This window comes from Mycteria americana, chromosome 1 (assembly GCF_035582795.1).
Source record: "Mycteria americana isolate JAX WOST 10 ecotype Jacksonville Zoo and Gardens chromosome 1, USCA_MyAme_1.0, whole genome shotgun sequence".
Classification (NCBI taxonomy): Eukaryota; Metazoa; Chordata; class Aves; order Ciconiiformes; family Ciconiidae; genus Mycteria; species Mycteria americana.
The window spans coordinates 176,197,183-176,221,402 of NC_134365.1; the positions used below are offsets into that span (position 1 = coordinate 176,197,183).

At 35.7% G+C, this 24,220-nt stretch overlaps 1 protein-coding gene across 1 annotated transcript in view; it reads right to left on the reverse strand.

Moving 5' to 3' along the window:
* PCDH9 (protocadherin 9) overlaps positions 1-24,220 on the reverse strand; it is a 711,367-nt gene that overhangs the window by 256,519 nt on the left and 430,628 nt on the right. Inside the window, exon 3 of the mRNA XM_075527102.1 lies at positions 5,053-5,128. Coding sequence (XP_075383217.1) covers positions 5,053-5,128 — 76 coding nt within the window. The remainder of the gene's footprint in view (positions 1-5,052; positions 5,129-24,220) is intronic.

The window sequence follows — 24,220 nt, forward strand, 5'->3', positions numbered from 1 at the left end:
TAACTTAGGACATAATAGAATATTCTACTTAATTTGAATTAGTAAAAAGGATGACCTTCAAAGCAGTGTTTTTGTTACAATTTTTTCTACAGCTTTGTGTTTTTATAAAGCTATTACTTTGTGTTATGTAACATCTGTTGATACTACTTATTAATGAGGTGTAAAAATTAGGCAAGCATTTGCTTAGCTTCATAAACATGTATCAGAAGACATAAATATTATATTTCTGTCTGGTTTTAAACCATTGGAATTATTGCATAGATTCATCCACAGTGTATAGTAGGCTTTCTCCCCTGAGCAGTTCTAACACTCCACTAAATATATGCTATTCCTCTTTATCTCTTTGAAGAAAAATGAATCACATCCACAGCTTGCAGCTATCAAAATGTGATTTATCAAGCATTTTCATGAAAGTGCATTTTCCCCCTTCTTTACACTAGGAGGCACATTTTTCCTTCACACAGTTCTGTCACACAGCTCTGCCACATGAAACCCTTAGATACGTTAACAATTCCAATCTAAATTTAAGTCCCTGACAACCTTTACTAAACCATAGCGAAAAAAGAATTCTTCACTAATAAGGTGTTGGGTTTTTTTTTTACGCCAATGAAAACCATACTTACAGTAATGAAAAATAACATTCTGCACCTGACTGCTGGCAAACAAAACCACAGTTTTCTTTTGAGTGATTACTGAAGAAATAATTCACATTAAAATATATCAGAAAGCCGTACACTTTTAATGTAACTGATGATGCAGAATATGTTTGTGTTAAAAGTGCACTTCCTGATACGCAAATTTAAAACCATTAAAAAGCAGGATTTTTGATAGTAAGAGAGGCTATAAAGTTATACCAGTAAACATAATTTTACAGTGAGGTTTTTTTTTTAGATCCTAGAGAAACTTTATGTTTTCTAAATTCTTACCTGATATACTAAAAGGTAAAGAACTTTAATCAGCTGATTGATCTTTGGAATATCTTCTTTTAGTTTTTATAGGAAGTGTAATATACACACTCTCCAAATGCAAAAGATAGTGTTCATTTGGAGAATACGAGAGGTCAGCATTCCACACACCAAAGCACAGTTCAGATTATTCAAAACCATTAATTTTCAAGAAATTATAGAATCACCTTCTTGGCATGTGCCTTGTTTTGTTTTGTTGGAATTTTTTACAAACTCTCAACACTATAATATTTACAATCTTTCTCTTTTGTTTGTCATCATGGTGACAAACAGTGTAGCCAGGTAATGTCATGCTGCTTTCCCTTCCTCTTGGCCCATGCTTCTGGCAAAATTATGGTCAGCAAGGCAAGGCTAAGATTGTTAATTACTGCATTTAAATGCAATAAAAGGTTATAACATACTTAGGGCTTGCCTTACAAATCAATATTGTATGCAAAATTAAGTCGTCATAACCATGACTCTTGAATAATGAGACTTCCTGTAGTAAATTTGAATTACTTGTTATTATCATTTAATAATGCATAACAAAACCACAGTGCTGTTGTCACTCTGTAGCATTATGTTGTTTTTAAACACGCTGAATTGTTGCTCAGTGATGGAAGAATTCTTACAAAGCGTAGCAGCGTGCAAATGAGACAAAGGTGAAATATAAGGAAATTGCAACTGGCGGGTTAACATCATAGTCCTCTGACAATCAATTAATAGTGATCAATTAACAATGGTGAAATGGAAAAGGTATCTTCGAGAAATGAATGAAACTCTCGAGTTAAAATAAAAGACTCTATACAAAGAAGAGAGGTTTGAGTGACACAAACTAAACTTGAACTATACACATCACTTTTAAAGTTCATATAAATGTTATTTTTTACTTCATATTTCTATCTTGTTGCCCTTCACTCATAACAACAGTGACAGTGTGTGGCTGACAATGCTAGTGTTTGGCGTCTCTCTTCATTTCGGTTTCCCCCGTGAAAGAGATTGCTCTTTTAAGATTAGCTAGATGAATGTACTCTCACTGTGTATGTTTCTTTCATTAAATCATGTAATTGTAGCTCTTGTGTCTCTGTAGAAGCTAATAATTGCAAGAAAATGTGGCAATAAAGTTTCTCATACTTTTGTGTAATAAGTTATCAAGACTTTTAGCTCTTTTTTTTTCTCCTATTTCAGAGTTTGAAGAGCTGGGCCTTGGTCACTCTTCAAGTATAATTAAAATAGATACATGCTAATATTGAGAAACAATGACTGCATTTTTATTCACACAGCTTCACAGTGTACAATAATAAATCACACAATTCATTGAGCATTAAAGTCATTAACCAAAATTGCTCTCACCATGAGGCAAGGACTTTACTATCAAGATTAACATCATATTCCCGTGAGCTGAAGCAAACCTTTACTTAGAATTAACTTTAATAAATATACAGGGGGATAAATCTGTAATTTTTGTGCAGATTTTATTCTTGGAGACTGTTAGAAAATATTCCCATAAGCACTTCTCTTTCTCTTCAGTTGAAATATTTAAAATAAAAATAAAATATTGTTCTGCAACATTTATTATCCAAAACTGGCAGCAGTACATGTACATGCTAATACTACTCCACTAAGACTTTTTCCTTACTTTATAGCTGTATCTTTTACCTCAGCATGCCCCAAGTATTTTCATAAACAGCAATCCCTTAAACGGCCACTGAAATGAAACTACTTCTGCTGTTAAATACAACAACAATTTAAAATTTCACTGCAATAGAACTAGAAATTCAGTTTAGAAGTGTAAAAGAATACAATGTTGAAATTATACTACGTCAGTTATTTTAACCATGAACATATGTAAATACCCACAGAGTAATTTTGTTCAATCACCAGATAGCATTTTTCTCTTCTGAAAATTGCCACAGGATCTTCAATAACCATAAACTGCTTTAAACTCCATTTCACATCTCATCCAAAAACTTGTGCCTCCAGTAGCAAAATAACTTTTGACACAATGCCTAGGCAATAACTTGATACTGAATACGATATAAAAGTCAAATCCACCTAATGGGCAGCATCACTCCCTTCCTGCCTTGGGTTTTCCTAGGATGATTTCTGTCACAGTAATGACCGTATCATTCATTTCTTAGTTTGTGAGATTTGATGAGATATGGAATGCACTATTTCAATGTCTGTCCTAATTCAGTGTGAGAAAAGGTGAAAAACCTATACTTCAATACTCCATTAATCATCAGTGCAGCCTGATGGTTAGATTTTCATAAATTTGCCATGAATTTAGCATCCCCAAGGCTAAACGGGTGTAACCACAGACATATTAAAACTTTTCATATAGCTTTTAAGAATACTTATTCACTCTGACTAATCTTCTGTTAGTCTCTGTATTAGGCATGAATATCATCATGATTAATATACTAGGTTTGCACAATGTGCCTGACACAAAATTTCTAAAAACACATTTTTAATAACTTGGTATAAAGTTTACTAAGCGCATTTTTCCTAACTCTCCTGGAGGATTTTTATGTCACATTTTGAAGAGATGTGCAATTCAGAGTCAGTGAAGCCAATGTGACAGTGCCAACATGCAATGCTGCCTTAAAACTCTTCTCTGATCTTGTTAAATCTTTCACATCTCATACGTGGTCAGAGAATTAACAGCATAATTCCACTTAAGCTCCTTGCTTACTTAAGCAGACATACATTCTTGCTCCAGAGCCAATACATTCATAGTTGCTATTCTTTTATAGCTCTTTGTATTTTGACAGATTTAGGGTTTAAGATCATAGTTCAAACAACATTTCTGTTTTGGTAAAGAAAATAATATGCAGGTGTCATATCAAGAAAAAAAAAAAAAAAGGAAAAGGGGAAAAGGGAAAAGGGAAAAGGAACCATAATACAACTCTGAGAGAGTAAAGCATTTCAAATTGTTTCTTCATAAAGTCTCACCCAGCACACCCTCTCTGTCCTCCCATAAAAAGTAGGAGAAAAATGTTTCTAAGGTCAATATTCCACAGTTTGCATTCTCATCTACCATGATTTAAATGTCATAATTCAGATCCATCTCTGCCCAAATGAGAACATGGACCTTAATATTGTGCATCAGATACCAGGGCCACCTTCCCTCCTGGTTTGTACAGGCCTAGTGACAATTTAATCATCTGTACAAAAGGGAGAAATGCCAGAGGGAGAAACTAATTCTTATTTCTATACTCCTGGGATGCAAGAGAACTCAAGTTCAATTACCTTCCAAGAGCACAGATAAGACTTTTAACCTTTGTCTCCACATTCTAGACAGAAAACAAGAGGCTTAAGGGCAGTGTCACTGCTCCTTCCCAGTTTTCAGTATGTCCAAGTCTCCACATTCTAATGCCAAAATACTAGTCACAGTATTGGTTAAGACCTCGCTTCTTTTTTTAGTACTGACTGTCACAAATACTGCAATAATGTAAATCTATTATAGAGAAGGAAAGAAGAAGAAAGGAAGAAATTTCCAAACCAGACAAACTGCACATACTTAATATTTGTATAAAAATGAATATCTGACAGTTCCAAAAAGCAAAACATCATGCCATTCCAGCCTATCAAAGAAACCCTGTGGTTCTTGCTGTTAGAAGGGGGAATTGTAGGTGTGTTTGTTATAGAAATTTGGATTCTTTATATTTTTTAGTGCTTCACTGATTTACTGTTTTCTAGGTTGTTCTAACAGATAGCGCAATCTCCATGTCCTTGCTCTTTAAATGTGTATTTAGAATGGTTTTCCTAAAACAAAGTCCAATGCTAAACAGCAACAGCACTGCAGACATCAAGAAAAACTTGCTACCTTGTAGGACTTCCTTCTTCCCAGCTGTTCTCACTTACTGTGCAATTTCTCTGGAGCTGTTTTTTCTCACTGGATATATTTTTGTTTTTACAGTCAAATTACATGGGGCACTTCAGGCAAACTACATTAATTCCTACCAGGCGTTATGAGCTATCATGACCAAATATTCATGCATGTACTTAAAAACTTCTCTACCATTGCAGAGCTCAAAGGGATGAAAAAGAAAGTAACTGAGTTACCAAAGCAACTCAGGTAAGCAGAGCACTGACAGTGACTCACCCGAGTTGGGGTCGGAGTTGCCATCAGCTTCAGTCCTCTTGTCCGGTGAAGCCTGGTCGTAGAATTCGTCCTGCGGCTGAACCAGAGGGAGAGGGTGTGAGATCAGGGTTCCACCACCCACTGGCTCGTGGTCTCCCAGACCACTGTCACTGCAGCTTTCCTGGGAGCCATCGGGGAGGTGAAATGTAACACGGCGCTGGGACTACAAAGAAGAGCACAGGACATGCTGATTAGTGCTCTTCTTTTCTGTTCTACTGACTCTTTTTTTTTTTTTTTTTTTTTTAAACTTTTGACATACAAATAGATTCCTGGCAATGCTTACGAGGCAATTGTTATTATTGTGTTTGCCTGTTGTTTTTTGGTTTTTGCTTGCTTTTAGAGCAACCCAGGGAAGACGGCAGGCAGGAGAGCCAAATTTCAAAGGTCTGCACATGCTCATCTGTGAAGTAAGCTTCTCATAAGAAAGTGATCAGTAGACAGTTAGTTATATTTCTTATAATTTTGAAAGCATGATCTATAAAAACTCTCTCTGAGAAGCCGAAACCATTGCAAACTATGTTATGAAAAGCAAATCACATATATTTTTGTGGTTAAAACCTGTATTATCACTGTTCATACTGGGAAAAAAAAAAAGTCTATCAAGTTAAACAAACCACTAAAAATGGTTGTCATCTTCCAGGAATAGAAGGATATATAAATACATAACTATAAGAATATTTAACTGATGTCAATTATCTAACTAATATGGAAATTTAGGCTTGATAATATATCTGTGAAATCACAGTGGTCAGCAAAGAATCACAGAATGTAATGATGGAATAAGCAATTATCATTCTGGTAAGAGAAACAAAAATAAACAGCACATACTTTGTTCAAAACCACACAGTGAATGAGAGCCAGAATTACAAATTTTCCTGAACTTGTTAAAAAAACTTCCACAGTCATCTCAAAAGAGAAAAAAAACAACCTGCAGTGTACACTTGGTTTAGTTAACCATCACTGATTTTGAACCTCTCTCATCTGGAGAAATAACCCAACTTTGTGAATTGTGGCCACAGAATGATACAGTCATTCCCCATGAGCTCCAGAGCCGATAGCACTGCTGCAAATTGTTTAGCAACCGCGACTGTGGGATTCACGAAAAGAATATTACAGGTCTTCATGGATCAAAATACTGCATCTTTGAAGCATCGGAAACAACTAGTTCAAGAGCATCTCAAGAGAGTGGCTAAATTAAGTTAAGCACATCTTCCCACAAAAATGAGTTTCAGCAGCAGGGAGCCTGAGTGATCTGGTTAGCTAGATTGGTTTAGAATAAATAAGAGATTCACAAAGTTTGTCTTAAGCTTAATAACTGTTTTGTTTGGTGGTTACTTTCTTACTAATATTAGCCATCTGAAAGTTACGGGTTATATCTAAGCTAATCATTCAAAGATTTCTACAGACTCAATAGAGAAAAGAACATCAGGAAGATACTACAACAGGTATCTTCCACTAGTTACCAGTTTTTAAGTAGTTAAAATCAGGTGTCCTGTATCCATCCCAAATCCAAGTTTTCCAGAAGTTAATGGAAAAAGCATCAGGCCCTGACTCTCCTTTTTTTACCCTGATTCTCTTTTTTCACACTTTTTTTTTTTAATGAGGAAAACCTCAAGTTAATAGTACTAACTGTATGTTTGCTTATTAAAAACTATTTGCTAATGGTAATTGCTACCATTTTACATGATGATCAATATCCTCTACCAGGTTTCTTTTTATTCATCTCCCTTGGGTGGACATAGATAGTTGATTAAGTCAATTTTGGATTACTGTGTAATTCAGTACAGAAATAAATGTAATACTATTTGCTCTTGGCTGTGATTTTATAATTAGCATTTTGCTTTTAAGTTCCTTTGCTAGCTTTAGGATTAGAACCCAGCTGTAGCAAAACCAAATAGATCCTCTGAGTCATTGGGTTGTATTCGTTTACATCAACAGAGGGCCTAACTCTATATACTGTCACCTAGCAAACTTTTACCTCACACTTTGTTACTTTTTCTTACAGCTTTTTCATTCTGGGATTGCCAGGCTGAAAATTTTTTTTTGGAATTGCTAGCAGGCTCTTTCCCTTCAATATGAACAAAATAGAATAATAACTAACTACACAGCTTAAAATCTTCTCTTCCTGCATTTATTTTCAGTAACCCAAATTTAGAGATCTGTTTTTCCAAAGTAAGAATTTATGTCACTAGTAAAATCAGTAAGAAGCACAGGAAAAGGAGGCTATTTTCATTTTTTTAAACTAAAAGACTCTATGAGAAAATATGAATGACTGAGAAAATAAATCCTGAAAGTAAGGGAGAAGATGAAAATTTCAATTTAAATACTCCGAAATAATTAAACCCCTGTAATTAATTAACCACCCAAATAAACAGAAAGATGCATAATTACAAAAATGTCCAGTTTCATGAGTTATGTAGTAAAAATACTGATCTTGGGTAACAAAACCTCCTCATACTAGCTAAAATCTGCTCTGACTCTATACTGACAGGCAACCAGTCAGCCAGTAAAATGACACAGGCCTAACACTAATACTGGCAACTTCTTAGCTGATAGTGCTATAAATGTTTAAATTCATACTTTAAATGATAAGAAAAAAGTATGTCGGCTTCGCTTTCTGAGCCTCTCACTGAGGACCCCACAAATCATAAAGGATTATAAAAAATCTAAAGGTCACATAAACAGTGATCCAGTTCCAGAGATGATGAACGGACAGCATGAAGTCTGCCAAGCAACTTTAGGCTAAGCCGTGCCATCAGAACAACGAGGGGAAAAAGCCTTCTACAAAGAGAGACTCAAAGCAAACGTTTAGGATCAGGCATATCATTAATTGCAACAGAATACTGTCACTTAATCTACTGGGACCTTATGAGGGTGTTAAGTGATGTGATATGTGGCCGCCTCCTCCAGCTGCCCTGGTCCAGGACCCTCCTGCCCGGCAGCTGGAGCCCAACCCAGTGCCTGGGGACCTGGGGTCTCTGCCCAGGCTGAGGGATGCATCTGCCACTTTCTCCCGTGCACTAGCAAAGCTGCCGCCGTCCTGAGACTGAGTGTGTATCCCAGACACACACACACACTGACACACACAGAAAGGACACTGACACGACCATGGCTGTGGCTACGCAGATGGCCTCAGACAAGGCGCTGCTTCCAGCAGCACCCACATTGAGGACTCACACCAGACACAGGCACGGGCAGCCACGTCCCCTCCTCCTCCTGGGCTGGCAGAGGCAGAAGGTCACTGGTGCAGCACACACACCAACTCTCCAGGTTCACAAGCACACGCACATTCGCAGGTCCCCTGAATACTGACACGGCCCCTTTGCCATCCTGGCACCCCTGCCCTGATCCCAGCCCCCCCTACCCGCCCCACAGGTCCCTGACTCGCCGGCTGGTCCAGCTGGGTGCTCCCTGGAAACACGCAGCACTCATCCTATGGGCACCCCACACTCGCGGGTCCCCCAGAATACCAGCATGGACCCTCCACCTGCCTGACACCCCTGCCCGGACCCGGGGCCTCCTACTCCCTGCCTGGTCCAGCTTGGAGTTTGCCAGGGCACCCACACACCCACCCCACGCACAGCCGGTTTGGGGAAGGTACAGACACTCGCCCCCAGCAGCCGGCACCCTGCACACAGGCTGACCCCCTCACCTGTACACTGAATTTCTACTCTCTACAATAGTATCAGGGACTCTTCTTTCAGAATAAAATCCTACAACATGCTCAGACCATGTTTGTATTTATGTACTCCCTCATGCAACCAAATGCAGCTTTGAATTCTTTTCACCTAAAGACAGAATCAAGTTATTCTGAGTAATGAGGTTTATAGTTGGTACAACACTGGGACTAATGATAACAAGTAATTACAATTTTAATTATGCTACAACATATGCAGGATTATATACAGCATGAGGTAGGGTTATGGTTCAGGTCCACAACACTTGGCCAAAATTCAAATCTAAAATCTGTGACATATTCAATCATAAGCCATCATCTGGGGGGAGGGGGAAATATGGGTTTTCTTCAGGTCCTGAAAAACATCCAGTCTTTATTTTTAATCGGGAAATATCAGATAATTGTTATGTGAAACCCCAAACTGAAAGGAAAATTCAGTTGAAACAATATGATTTTAACCTGTGTCAAAAGAATTTCAATATATAATTCAGAACAATTTGACTCAATAGGTTTTTGAACCAGGGCTGAGTTTAAAAATCAGGAAAACAACTGGTATCAGTTACATGGGATCATTCTTCTTTTAATCACCTATTGCAGCAGATTCTATAAAGCTCACCCAGGTGAAGCATGACTTCACACCCACAAGAGATACAGAGAAGAATTAATTCTGTATCTTTGATAGCAATAAAGGATAGCAAACTCTGGTGCTGGTAAAAGGACAGCTCAAGCGTAATAGGAACACTTTTTTTTTTTTTCTGTTTTCAGACCAGGTGGTCAGCCAGCCAATACTTTTTTTAATCATAGTAACAACCAAAATTATATCAAATCAATGACACATAAAACTAGTCTAGCTGATTCTTTCCTGCTACAACAAAACCAAATACATACCTAGTACTGTCTAACAATTGTAATTTGTGGAATAAGTGGATATAAGTAATAGCTGTGGTAATTGAAAATGCCAGCAAAAATATCAACAAGACCTCTTGGGTGGAGGGGAGGAATAGATGGTAGAAAGTGGGGATATTCCTAATCTTATTAATCAAGTACAGAAAAGTAGAACCTGTGCTTGACATAGCATATTGCATTTTTCTTCATTACAATATTTTATGTGGAAATACTGAAAACATTTTAAAAATATATTTTAGTCGCAGCTTGTTATTTTTGCTTCCTCTTATTCTTCTGTCCTATTTTTCTCACTTCTGTTGTCTTGATATGAGGAATTCAGTGGTGCCCAGTGACAGGACAGGTAATAATGGGCACAAACTGAAACGCAGAGGTTCTGAACATCAGGAAACACTTTTTTACTGGGAGAGTGACTAAACACTGGCACAAGTGGTCCGGAGAGGTTGTGCAGTCTCCCTCCTTGGAAATATTCAAAAGCCATCTGGACAAGGTCCTGGACAATTGGCTCTAAGTGTCCCTGCTTGATCAGGGGGGTTGGACTAGATGGCCTTCACAGGTCCCTTCCAACCTCAACCATTCTGTGATTATGTGATTTTGTGAATTCTAATGGAAAATAAAAGAAAATCTAGAAATATCTGGAGCAGTTTCGTAATTCTGAATAGTGCTGAAAACATAATGGTGTACTGAAGTACTTTATTTCTGACAACCCTAGCTGTATAACACGCATTCTGATACCAGAATTTGTTGTTTCATTCCATACAAATCTATTGCTTTGGAAGATACTATCCTGAAATCGTACTTAAACAAAAGAATTGGTAGGAATTGTACCTCAGCATGGATTTCTAGAAAAGGTAGGCCAATACCAGTGAGGCTTAAGCACTGCTTGTGAGACTAAGCTATTTGCTGCTGCCTTATTTTCCCAGAAATCTTCATGCACAGGCAGAAAGTGGGTTGTAAATAGTGTAAGTTATTTTGTTGACCTGAGTGCTGAAAGTCTGAAGTAGAGGAAAGATCATGCCATGTGATATCGAGTGTTTGAAATGTCTTATGGCAGATAAGTTATGAGCTGCATTGGAAACAGAACTTTAACATAGGAAGTATAAACACTGGTTTTCAAAACTGTTCAGTGCTTTCCACCATATACTCGCTTCTAAAATGCATTTTACTTCCAATTATGTTCTTGAATCAAATAGCAAGTTACAGAAATCAGCATTAAGAGGAGCTTTTGCATGGTGAAACAGTTTTATTCTGAAAACCAGACTTTCAAGCTTTGTGCAAGTATTGTATTGTTTTCACTAATCAGGGATCCAAGAAATAATTATACGATTGTTCCGTTACTGAATGTCTCACAGGGACAGATTTGGCTACAGATCCTATCCATTGTTGTAAAACAAGCTATAATTAGAAAAACATTTCTACACTGGGTTGTTGCAAATAGAACCTCCTGAATTTTAAGCAACTGAGCTGGCTTCTGAATTTACAAATCAGGTACTTTAAACAAAATGCCCTCTTCTCCACTCAATATAGTTGTAAGTTAAGAGCCTTGATTTCTGTCCTTGATTCTCCAGACAGGTAGAAGTCACCAAAACATCTGATTCAGAGCAAGTCAAATTAAGTTTTACAGAATGGGCCGTATGTTTGCATATCAGAATATATATTCAAGCATGACACATCTTCAATTGTCATTGAGATCATTTATTTCAGATATGGAGATTTTGCATCAACAAAAATTCTTTCCCTTTCCTTTCTGAACTATTATGCCATACTTTGTGTTAAGATGACAAAGGAATATTATGAAGGAAAAACAAAGACAAAGAAAACATTCTGGGAATATCTGCCTAATGGAAAGATTGTTTATATGGAGGTTTAAAAGAGAAACTTGAAAAAACAATTTACCTTTATGGAAAATAAACAGATGAATCTGTGTATGACATACTTTACTGAAACTTAAACCCCACTCATGAATAAAGAAGTGGGAGAAGAAACATATTAAAATAAAATCAAGTGTAAACAGTAGACAAATACTCTAAAAAGCCTATGAAATTATGATGATGAAGAAGATATTGGTTTTGCACAAATTTAAGAAAAAGTTGTAAGGGCATAAGAAAAAACTATGCTTCTTTAGAGGGCCTCTGTGGAAGATGTCTGCTTGATACAGTTTGTTCCTCTCAGGATCAAAATAAAGACTCCTGGTTCATGTACTAAAAATGGATTATTTTTTTTTTATGATATCAAGCCTGTAAATAGAAATCGTCAAGTCACAAAAAAAAAAGAGTAATAACAGTTTCAGAGGGGAAAAGAAAAGATGTGCTGGGCACCACCAAGCTTTAAAATACAGTTTTAACAAACTATAGTTTAAACCCTTCTTTTCTCTTAAGATAAACCACACTTTTCTCTTAAATTCCTACACTGGAAGCACAATTAGTGCACCTTTTAACGTGGCAAGAGTGTGATCTGGGATTAGGAGATTCTTTTTAAACTAAAATACAACAGGAAACTTACAAAAAAAAAAAAAGTTTGTATTTGCTCCACAGAAAGAATTGGCAAGGTCTTTGAGTTAACATGTGGTTGCTGTATTAGTTTGTTTTATAGATAAACAAAGTTTTGTTATCTATTTTTTCAGTTCTGATTGACTTAATGAAAGCCCCCTAAAATCTACAATCTACCTTCTCCTTTCCAAACTGGCAAGATGAATGAAAATATACTTCTGGGCTGTGACCTTCTTTGAAAGCCTGTAGTTGTAGTGCGTCTCACAGGAAGGCCACAAAGCACCTCAAACAGGCTTTTGTATAATTCAGCTCGGTGGTCACTCATACACACCTTCTTCCTTTGTGTTTCACTCAAGCTTAAAAAAGAATATGAATCTGAGATAAAAACATTCTCCTTTCTTAGTAAAAGTCACCCTTGCTTCTCTCAGATAACCTTGGCTCAACTCTGCCTTATGTACAAATTGTGCCGTAGATCCCTGCAATTTGCTAAGAGAAATAGGGTAATTTTTTTCTTGGCTACGTCTAAACTAAACTTGCTCGTGCAGTCCCCATGGCAGTCCTTATTCAAGGATTCTACTTGCATCACAGGATAACCCATTCTCCATGCCCATCTTGATATCTTACCCACAGAACCAAGATAATGGAGATAGATAAGGTTTCCATCAATCTCTCAGGCTAAACTAAGAACGAAAAAAGAAAAAACAATTCATACTGCATCTTCATGCTACGTCTTCATACCATGCTACTCATACAAATAGCTGGAGTGGTTAGGTATTTACTTGGTTTTAACCCCTAAGGTAACAACGTTGGTATTGATTTCAGAATGTAAATTGTTGTTATACCAGACAAACATTTGATTTATTCTGCTCAACTTTGCAGTACTAAAATTTCATAGAAATCAGTAAATTACCCTGTAATATAATAAAAGGAAGCATAAATATAATCACCTATTATATCTCTCTTGCTACTTAGGCTGCAGACAACTGGCCTTTTCTTCAGGGTGAAAATATATCAATTACAGTCTGCTCACTGACTGCAGAGGAAATGACTGCTTGATGGACCCAAGCACATTTAAACATGGGGAATAAACAGCCTTTCAGGTTGGGAGTTGTTTTAGTTTTGCAGAGACAGTGAATGAAGAAAGACCTGCTGTCGAATCCTATGGTTTCGCTTATCTTTTGAGGTAATATCACTTTCTTCCTTTGTTTATGTAGTGACGTTCCTTCATTTTACTTCATGAAACTATAGTCGTTGGGCCATAAGTTCTTCCTGGGTTTTGTTGGATTATTATTTTTTTTTTAAATTGGACACCCTAAAGACTGAAAAACCTTTAACTAAAGACACTAAACACAGGACTATTATATATTTTATTTTAAGTTTTGCCTTCCTAATATCCACTTAGAAGGCAATTACTATTTTCATAATAAGCATTGTTATCTATCTACGATCATCTTGACTGCAAAGTAAATTTGACCTAACAGGAAAGCTGAGTGTTACAATTTTAATCTAGTCTAAATCAGAGTATTACCTTGTTCAGCTTGGGATTCTGGTAAAATACTAATAAATTTTCAACATTTTCAGTCTTAGCCCTCGTCCTCCTGAATTAATTGTCTGACTCAAGAAATCAGTTTAAGCCTACAATTATGCAAATGAATCTCTCAGATGCATGGAAAGGCAAGTGGGAGGAAGAGATGGAAACTGCTGTACACAATAAAACATAAAAGAAAATAGCCAGGTGTGCTGCCAGTAGACAACTAAGCTAATGTTCATAAACATTATTCACCCAAATGGCTAGACGTTAGTAAACCACAGTTTGCTATATTTATTACATGTTTCTTACCAGAAACATGTGGAAACATGTGGAAAATAACCCTGAGAAGGGATTCATTAAAAAGGTAATAATTTTGTAGATAGCTATTAAAAATTAGTGTTGTATCTAGGATAATTTTCTAAACACCTTGTAGTTAATGGAGATAGAGAGGTAGCTCTAGTGAACATTCATGCCATCCTAAAAAATATATGTTTGTAAAATAACAGTAAAATGCCTTTTTGAGGTGTCTGTACTCAGTCATTGACTATAGATGACTAGGTAAACTTAGGACATGTATTAGAATACTTAAGACAGATTAATCCCTTTGACAACTCTGTTGTTATACTCCTTGGTTGTAGAGAGACATGAAATTCAGAATTTTCAAATTTAAATGCCCAAAGAAAGGTAGATCTTGCATTATGTTCATAACTATTTAGACACCCAATTTTAGATATTCATCACTTGAAATTTTAGCTGCCATTAAGTATCTAGGATACAAGAACCCGATGAAACAGGTCTCACCAACAAAAAGATACTGCACTGACTGTGAACTGCCTTATCTGTTGCTCTGGCACATTTTATAAGAAGAGCTTATTTGTATTACAGCATGCAAAGAAACTCATATATAAAGAATTTAGTTGTAATAGAATTATATTTTATGTGATCTTTAGTAATTTAAAGACTTCAGTGATCTTCAATTTATTTGTTTAGTTTGATTTTGGTGATGAGCTCCTCCTAGCAACACAGATAATGCACATTACAAGTGCATTCAATTGAAGAAGCATTGCAGAAGCACTGTACCAATTATAACAACAACCAGCATAACTCCTCTACACTCTCAGAAGTTTTACATTAGTAAAAGCATGTGTTGATCAATAATGTATATGAACTACTAAAATGTAGAAACAGCTGTTGCTGAAATTTTACAAGTTTAATTATAATAGTAAATTTGCCTTGATTTACATTCTGTGAAACTCATCTGGTTTTGGTAATATGAACAGGGTAATAAAGTTTCTGGGACTTTATTTTAACTATAAATTACATTTTTAAATGTGAGAAAAAACAACTGAGAATATTTCCCATCTGAGGAACGTACATTAACTGGAGGCTGCTTATAAAAATAACCTTATTGTTGTCTTGTATGAATGACAGAAAATAATGAAAATATTGACTGCTGTATTTGCAATTATATTTATAATGTTAACATAAATTATATTTACAGTATTTAGTTAGTTACATAAGTATTCCATCAACTAAGGTTTATTAATTGTATTGAGTAAACTGATATATGTGGTATCATTTCAATAATCATTCTTGATACTGCATCTTATTGTTGAAGCTGATAATTACTGTTATAGAAGTGCTGTGTATTTATGCTTTCATCACAGTCAGTCACTACAGCAGATATGCAGAGTTATGCAGCACCAGGAAGCAGGAAACTTTCCAGTGATTTTCAGGAAAAATAATGTTGTGATAAAAAAACCTTTAGTATTCTGTTCCATTAACATTCTTTAGTACAGCATATAACCTTGGAAATCAAGCAGGCCACAGCTCTTGTGTAAGGGTAGCAATCTTTTGTCTGGGGTGATGCAGCCCTCACTCTGTATCATAACTAACCTCAGGATTTGAATACTTCGTTTTTAATTGCGTATGTAAAAGGAAGAAAAACCTACTTCAAAATCCACAGATTTAGCAGCAAATGACCAGTTGTTCCCTAGGAAGTTTTGTATCATAGAGCTTTAAAAGTAGTCATATTAACATGGTTTTAAAAGAAAAAAAAAAAGAAAAAAAGAAAATTTGAAGTCCTTTAAACAATCACACTCTAAAACAACCAGTTCTCATAGTAACATCATGATGTCAATCTTCACTTGTATTTATGTGAGTTTGAGGAAATACAATTAAGATCATATTTCTCCTCAATGAACGGGGATTAATATATGCAGAAAAAACCCCAGAATTCTCATGAAGATTCTAAGGATATCCTGTGTTATCATGGGGGCGGGAGGAGGGCACGTAAGGAGGCTCTTGATTTAGGGATGCTGTGGGGGGAATAGTACATAAGAACATTGTTTCCTGAACTAGTACTAGCGTGTGTAGTGGGTATCTGTCACTGACAGCTCACTGGGTTACAATTAATTCTGAGTCATCAGTCATGTCTTCTCCTGCAAGCACAGAGAGCAGAAACAGCAGCAGCATTGCCCTTTGAGGATAAAACCTTTTACATGCTATGATTCTAGAAAGCAGCTGTACATCTATTAACACAATGGACACTATAGCTGTCACATTAGACAAATGGATCCACATTGGAAAAGCTGAAAGTGGACATGATTGTCAAGGATAATACGGTTAAGCTGGTGCATCCTGGGAAAGATGCAATTTCTATAATATTTTAATTTTGAAACTAATATTATTATCCCAATCAATTGCACACACTATAAGTTAATTAAAACACTCCTGTTAAAACATGTCTGCATCTCTACTACAAAAGGAACTAGACAATAATGTATTTGCACCATAAAAACGTATGTTTTGTTACTTGGGACAGGAAATGCTTTGCTAAGAGCATATTTCTAAATTTATTTTGGGTTTTTTTTTTCTTATTTAAACTCCCAAAGCTTTGGAGTTTTCAATTCTTATATGCAAACGTGCTACAGAAAACAAACAAAAAAGTCCCCAGCTTTTCACTTAGGATTCTTCAGAGAACAATACATATTACAACAAATACTGACTACAAATTCTTCTTCCACCACATATAACACATATGTACATCTGCCTGGTGTATATCTCATGTGAAAGCTTGGAAAACTAAATCCACAGAGAATGTTAGGACTTTCAGTGGCTGAATGGGCTTTTTTGTTTTGATCATGGGTCTTTAATTCCTATGCCATGTTGACTACTGGGGCAAACCTCTACTACATGAAATTATAGTCCCAAATAAGACACAAAAGGAAGAGTAAGCATATTAAGGTGTTTCCACACAGAAATTTCTAGAAAAAAATATAAAAGATCTTCAGCAGCTTAGCCACTAAGAAAGCTAAAATCTTATTTATTAACAAACAAGATGAAAAAAGAAAGAGGAAACAGTAAGGCCTTTTTGCATGGAAGTCAGCTACACAGAGAGGACAGTGGTACTACAGTACTATCAAAACAGCAGATACTCTCACAGGTATCTTACTGTGAGAGTAACTAGTTAGAAATGTATTTTCTGCTGGCCTCAAGTAGAAGTCAAATGAGAGCTGACACGAATCACTATTATTAGACTTCATCCAATTTTCAGTATTTTTCAGAAATTACATATGGCATGCTCTTGACACATTAAAAGTTATGTGAAAAACAAGAATTCTGGCTATCTGGATAGTTTTAGAAAATGCTGCTAATGTCATGGGTCCTCTTGGAATAAGCTGAAAGATACGTTTGATAGTCCCTGTTCATGTTCTGGTGTTGATGATCTAACCTAATGTGTGCCAGCTGAGTTTAATGTTAGTAAAGTGAACTCACACTGGTGAATTTCTTTCTTTTTTTCAGTGGTCTAAAAAGAATAACTTTACAGAAGTCTTTGAAGTTACATCAACTGATGCTAATAACCATCTACTCCTGCTTAGCTTCTACTGGAAATAGATTCATTAAGTAACATATTCAAAACTGCAGAGCTTCGTACGATCATGACCTGTGACTTCTCCAACATTATCTGTCTACAAAACTAGAGAAAGTAGGACATTGGGCAGTTACTTTGGACATAAACCATTTAGTGACTGGCGCATATTTTTTTTCAAATTTACATACTAGCAAGTTTCTCATTTCACAGAATTTGTTGGATGCCATCACCTTTGATCCCAATGTTTAAAACTGATGGACTTATTTGTGCACTTTCCACCTAAAGCACATGACCACGTCTATTAATACAGATAGCCAAAGACTGCTGACTTTTGAGCCTAAAGCTTACTAACATTTCAAGGGTAATTTATATGTATTTTGCAAATGTTAGCTTTTCATTAGGCAAACTGACAAGCACAAACTTTCTGTTTCACATTTCATTTTATGCAACAATATTAATGTAAATAAAAGCTTGAAAAACACAGAGGCACAAAGGAATGAAATTGCACTTCACAAAAATATTGTAAAGGTATATACACATGCCCTATGTGTCTTTGTTTTCCAGAGAATATTAAAAAAAAGGAGTCCAAAGAGGATGTATCTAAGCCTAAACTAATGGTTTATGAGTATTGCTGTTACGTCATTATATGTTCTACGTTACATTACTAGCTATCTACAGAACAGACAGGACGCATTTCTGAGTGAGAATTCAGCATTAGAACAATTATTAAATAAATTATATATATTTATGGGCAAATTGAACTAAGTTGCATTGTTGTTTTAATATCAATTTCTCACATAGTAGTAGATCAGGATCCTTTCTGACATGTACTACTATGACAGATGGAAGAGAATGCATGGTGGTACTTTGAGATTTAAGGTGTTATCAGACTATAGAATACATCACAGAGCTCAGTGCCTGTGGAAGCCACCTTATCTCAGTCTTCACAGGTTGACAAGGCATGTAAAGAATGCATCCAAAACCCCTGGTTTGATCTTTATTGTTGACAGATCACAGATATGGAAGTCTGAGCTATTTCCACAGGAACTGCAAGTAGGGTGATAACTAGTAAAAAATGGCAGATAACCACGCCTACTTCAGCAAGAATCTGAAAATGGAAACTTTTCTTTTTAGAGAGAATGAGCAGAGGAAGATGTCATTATTACATTACAGTTACTAATAATGTAAAAAAGCAGTGAAAATAGCAGGCAAAACAACTTCAAGGCTGAGAAAATTCTCTGAGAGAGAGAGACTTTAATACTTGTTCACAGAATTTTGAATTTCATTTCTAGAAGGAATAAATATGGGCCTAATCTAGAACTTAGTAAAGTCACTGGAAAGTTTCTCACTGTTATCAATGGTATTAGGATTAGTCTAGCAGCATCTTCATGAGCTCTAAAGCTAATAAAACCTCGAGTTTTTCTTGTCATCTAACAGTCAATGTTCTGAATATTTCTGACTTTAGCACTCTTTTAAATCTAAATTATGTTACTCACAGATATTATCTTTTGTACTGAAGACACTCATCATACATAATCTACTTTTTTGCCTTGTAGTGTTGGATTTTCTTTTCCAGTGTGTGTTAATAAGTGTTCTTTGGATATAAAAATTTAAATCTGATTATGGCTATTTAAACAAGCTTTAAGTATATTAAATAATCACTTAGGTTTGACATTAAGTGTTTTGTGTGTCAGTGTTTTGTGTGTGTGTGCAGATTCCTGTTCTTGAACTTCTTAGAATCAATTAAATATATATTCTTTTTATAGCTTATCTCTCTGCTTTCTAAATGGAGATCAAATTCTTATGTGTAGTTAATGAACTATTTATGAAGCATGCCCTCAACTTCTGAATGGCCAAAAAACCCTAGTCAAAAATTATGCTGCAGTCAAAGTGAGATTGACATTTCAGTATGAAATGACAGGCATGTTTCATTAAAGGCCAAATACTGCAGTTATTCTTCAGAATGTAATGGAGGCCTTGCACTGCAGTCAGGATTGCTGATTTCACCGACAGGTAATTATTCCATTAATACCTCCATTATGCAAAGACAGAATGGCCAAACTACTAAAGTATCAAGCATGCATCGCATTTGGCCAGACCAGTCCTCATGTATATGCAGGTTATAGAAGAGCCATAGAAGTCCCACTTGGCACAGATGTGTTCCCTGTGCTTCTTAAAACAGCACACGCATTGCACTGAGGCAGTGACAACAGCTGTAATAATGTGCTGGAGAAAAACAGCAGGTAGGCTAGTTAGATCAGTGCTTTCAGTATCAGGCATTTCTCTGGAAGGTATCCTAGAATTGGGGAAAAAAGCAGGTAAGACTACATTTGGATAAGTATCACAAAATTATCTTTTTCCATGGGAATAGTCATAGCTAATATTTATTGTAACTAGCTTTATTGAAAGGAATACAATCAAAATGATTAAATAATTCATTCTGCATCTAATGCAAACAAGAACCTAAAACACGTATGTATAACAGATTAGAGAAATGTCTTGTGTGTACTTTGAAAAAGACCAAAGGGTATGGGCTTTGCTCCATAGAGGCAAGTTTATTTATCATTATTCCTTTGGAAAATGCACAGTTCAAAATCTCTAGAATTGAAACTAGAAGCCCTCTGGATAATGTGTTTTGAATAGCAGTCCTAATAACACCAGTAAAAGTAACAAAAATAATCCAACATCAAACTATATATAGTTAACTTCATAATGAGGAAGCCAAATGTTTCCCACACTAGGAAAAAATTGATATGGTACATGCCTTGGGTTGACAGATGGAAGGAAAAGAAAGACAGATGTGCTCTAATTTCTTGATTTTTTTTCCTTTCATCTCTTTTTTTTTTCCCCTATAAGATGACTATCAGGCATAGATGAAACTGCTTATTCAATAACACCGGCTACAGATATTCACCAGAGCAATAATGCCAAATACCTTTTAGGACTTTGCCCACTAGTATAATCTCAAATGATATTCAGTAACAAGCAAAATGACTAACAGCTGGCACTTTCCTTAGAAATAGAAAAACACCAACCAGGTCCAGTTTGTGCAGCCCTTGTAGAGGGGACCATCTGGAATGCTAGCCTGAATCTTAACAATTACAATCAGGGGCCAGGTCAGACAAGTAGCATCCTAAAGAATTCATGATACTGAGTTTCTAAGCTAAACTGAAAATGACAGAGAAGCCAACATGTGAGAGGATATAAGTAGTCATTCTCACCCAGGGGATGGAGGGTGATCACGTGGTTAAAGTACAGGACATGGAGTTAGAAGAGTGACTCTGTGACGGATTTAATGCGTAATAAAATCTAAGTGACTGTAATCAATAGAAAGTTTCCCATTAGTCTCAGAATCAGGTACCTGGGGTCTATCTTCCAGGTACTGAGAATGTCCTGACAGTGGATAGCTGCTGTCAGCTGCCAGTGATGTGAAACACTCAACATTTTTGCTTATTGATAAGTGGGAAAGATCATTGCCTTTTTTCAGCTAGGCATGATGCTGATAGAAGCTAACATGATATTTGCAAATGAATTTGAGATGCTCAGATGGCAAATGCTATCCAAAGAATAAATATTTTATTATTTTATAATTCGAGGTAGAAGAAATATGTTTATAATTTCAATTTACTTGATTGTAAAAGGCTTAACACTGAGCAGGGGAAGGATGGAAGAGAAAATAGAAGAGTGGTACTGTGAGAGGTAATACTTAAATAACATAGGAAAGAATGCTGTTCCCTCGCAAAATTTACAATCTGATTGAAGACTGGACGAACTAAAGACAACAGGAGAGCCATGGGGAAATAACAAAGGTATCAGTAACAGCTCCATATGATTACTATGGTTAGCTATGTGTCCTGCTTGATGGATCTAAATCATTATGCTTTGTGGTTGTTTCTAGGGATATATTTCCCTTCCACAAAAAAAAAAAAAAAAAAAAAAGCAGCAGACTTTCCTTTGCTTCTTTTCATAACCTATTACTCTTTTCTTTAATGTCCTAATTTCACTTTTATGATGATGAATTTTACTTTAAGATATTCCTTTTCATGCTTTGTTTTTTAAGCCAATAACAAATAGAAATTACATTTACTACTCCCCACTTTAGACATTTCCTTGTAAAATCTACTAGTCATCTACCTGCAAATAGCTAGGGCATCTTTGGGAAAATAAACATAGGAAGACTCATTATCAAGTAATGGCGAGAACAGGTTATTCTGCATAAAGTCTTCTATTAAATCATTGTGAAAATACCTAAATGTAAGTTTTCTGATAATTACAGGGGTTGTTTTGATCTTAGAAGAGACATTAGTCTATGATACCATTCAGCTCACTGTGTTTTCAGCCTATCCTTTATTGCCACTTTAAAGATATTTTTAACTAAGATTTCTTCAAATATACAAAAATCATTACTAAAGTGATAACATATCATACACTGGTAGTCCAAGTGAAACCACAGAACTATTAATTTCTGGAACATTACGAATATTATACATACTACATGATATGGATGTTTATCTATGATAATATCCAAAATTGCTTATAAAATAATGATGTGAAACTCCTCCAAACCAGCAACTCAAAAACTGCTTTGCTCAATCCTGCTTTCTGTCTAAACTCAGATATGACAAATGTGTGGGTTGTGCCAGCCTCCAGAATAAATACTTCAAACAGTACCAATGATAATTTTCACTGGTATCTAGCACAAAGACCCTCTATGTTTACTTGTGATTGTGTTTAATTTCATATTGAGATGATTAATCAGAGTAAATGTCTTTATTTTCTGCTGTTTTAACTTCAAGAAATGATCTCTTCTGTTTTTATCCTATTATAAGGATCGTTACAAAAATGGGAAACAATTAACACTGGGTTTAATGCGTGAATGCCAGAGAGCTGAAGTAATTGCACTCAAGGTCTGCTAACTTTTTAATCAGGCATTTGGTTGCAAGCTGCTCACGATTGATTCTGAGAGAACTAACACAATCTAGGCAGCAAAAGCAGGTGTGCCAAAAAAGCAGACATGTTGGCAAAACCAGCGAAAGAGTCTAGAGGGTAAAAGAAGCAGAAACCAATGGAAAATTCTTCTTCAAAGACTTTTGCTTGGGATCCAGTCATAACTGAGTGAAATTAATTGAGGCAAATGAACATAGAGAGTTTTTTGACCAAAATAATTAAGAAATATGAACAGCAAAACCACAAAAGCTCAGCCTAGAGAAGACTTGCCAGTTAGAATCTTAGTGAGCAGAATTAATTAGATCAGGGAGTTGAAATTTTCACATGCATTTTGCTAAATAAATAAATAAGAAATACCATGAGAGGTTTCTGGAATTACAATTAGAACACTTACTATTCTCAGCATTTATGCTTTGTTTTGGAGAAAAGAACAGATCCATTTTTATTTCTATTAATTAAAAATATTTTTTTTCCCTTTCTCTAATAAATCTATTCTCCATGATTAAGAGAGTCCTGAATTCGAAAGTGCTTACACAGCACAGCACTGGGTGCACTTATAAATTACATGTGTTGATGAAGACTATGGCTACATGCACACGTCTATAGAATCACAATTATGTCAAAGAAGCAAGTGTATCCACTTGCAATAATATAATCTAAAAGAAAATTGCATGCTTACATCACTTTTCAAGTGAAATTACCCCTCCCTGGTTCATATACAGTACTACAACAGCAAACTCCTTCCAGGATTGCCCTCAAGGAAAATTTTATTAGGTTTATATGTTTGCATATCATCTTTGAGGTTTGTGGGTTGGTTTTTTTTGTTTGTTTGTTTGTTTTTTAATCAGTATCTTTAAGTAAATCATCTATGTGCCTAATTTCAATGATTTTGGCACACTTCTATACAAAATCCATAGTTTATATAACCTTATATAGCAGTTCTGCATCAGGATCTTGACCAAACTCTCCAAAATGTCTAGAAATAGAAAATCGTATTGATAATAAGGTTCTGAGCCTTGTTAATGCAAATCAGGAAAGAATCTCACTTATGAACCAGTAAGCACCACCCATCTTGGAAAAAAACCACCTAGATAATAAGTAATACAAGGGGTTTGGAAGGTTTATTGCACAGATATCTCTGAAAAACTTGTACAAATAACACTTTTTAAAAGACTGACAAGAAACAGGAATGAGCTGAAACCCAGGCATTTCTAAAACAAAAATATTTTGCAAAATCCTAATCCTTCTGCCTAGCAACAATTTCCCTGTAAACTCCAGAAACAGGTTTTCTATATTTTAGGCATACTTTGGTGAAGAAATGAGTAATATGTCAGCTTCCATGTTTTGCCATTTCAAAGGTGAAGAAGGCAATGATGATTTAGAACCAGACTAATATGTTTTGTTAAAAGTAAGGGTATCTAAACATTGTTCTAAACCCTTGCTGCTGGTTTTGTTTTTTTTTTTTTCAGACAAGTGAATCCTACCAGGTACAAGACATATTAATTAACTTAGAGAGTCACAGTAAACAGATGTCCACGTAAAAACACATGGATCCAACAGTGTCACTTCAAATTCTTTTAGAGTTGGCTGAGTATAGAAGTGGTAGGATATCAGAAGCTTTAATCTTTGCCCTATTTGCTTTAATCAATAGCATCACCTATTCCCAAATTGTTTACCAATACTTGAAAACAGCAAGTTGCAGCAGCTTG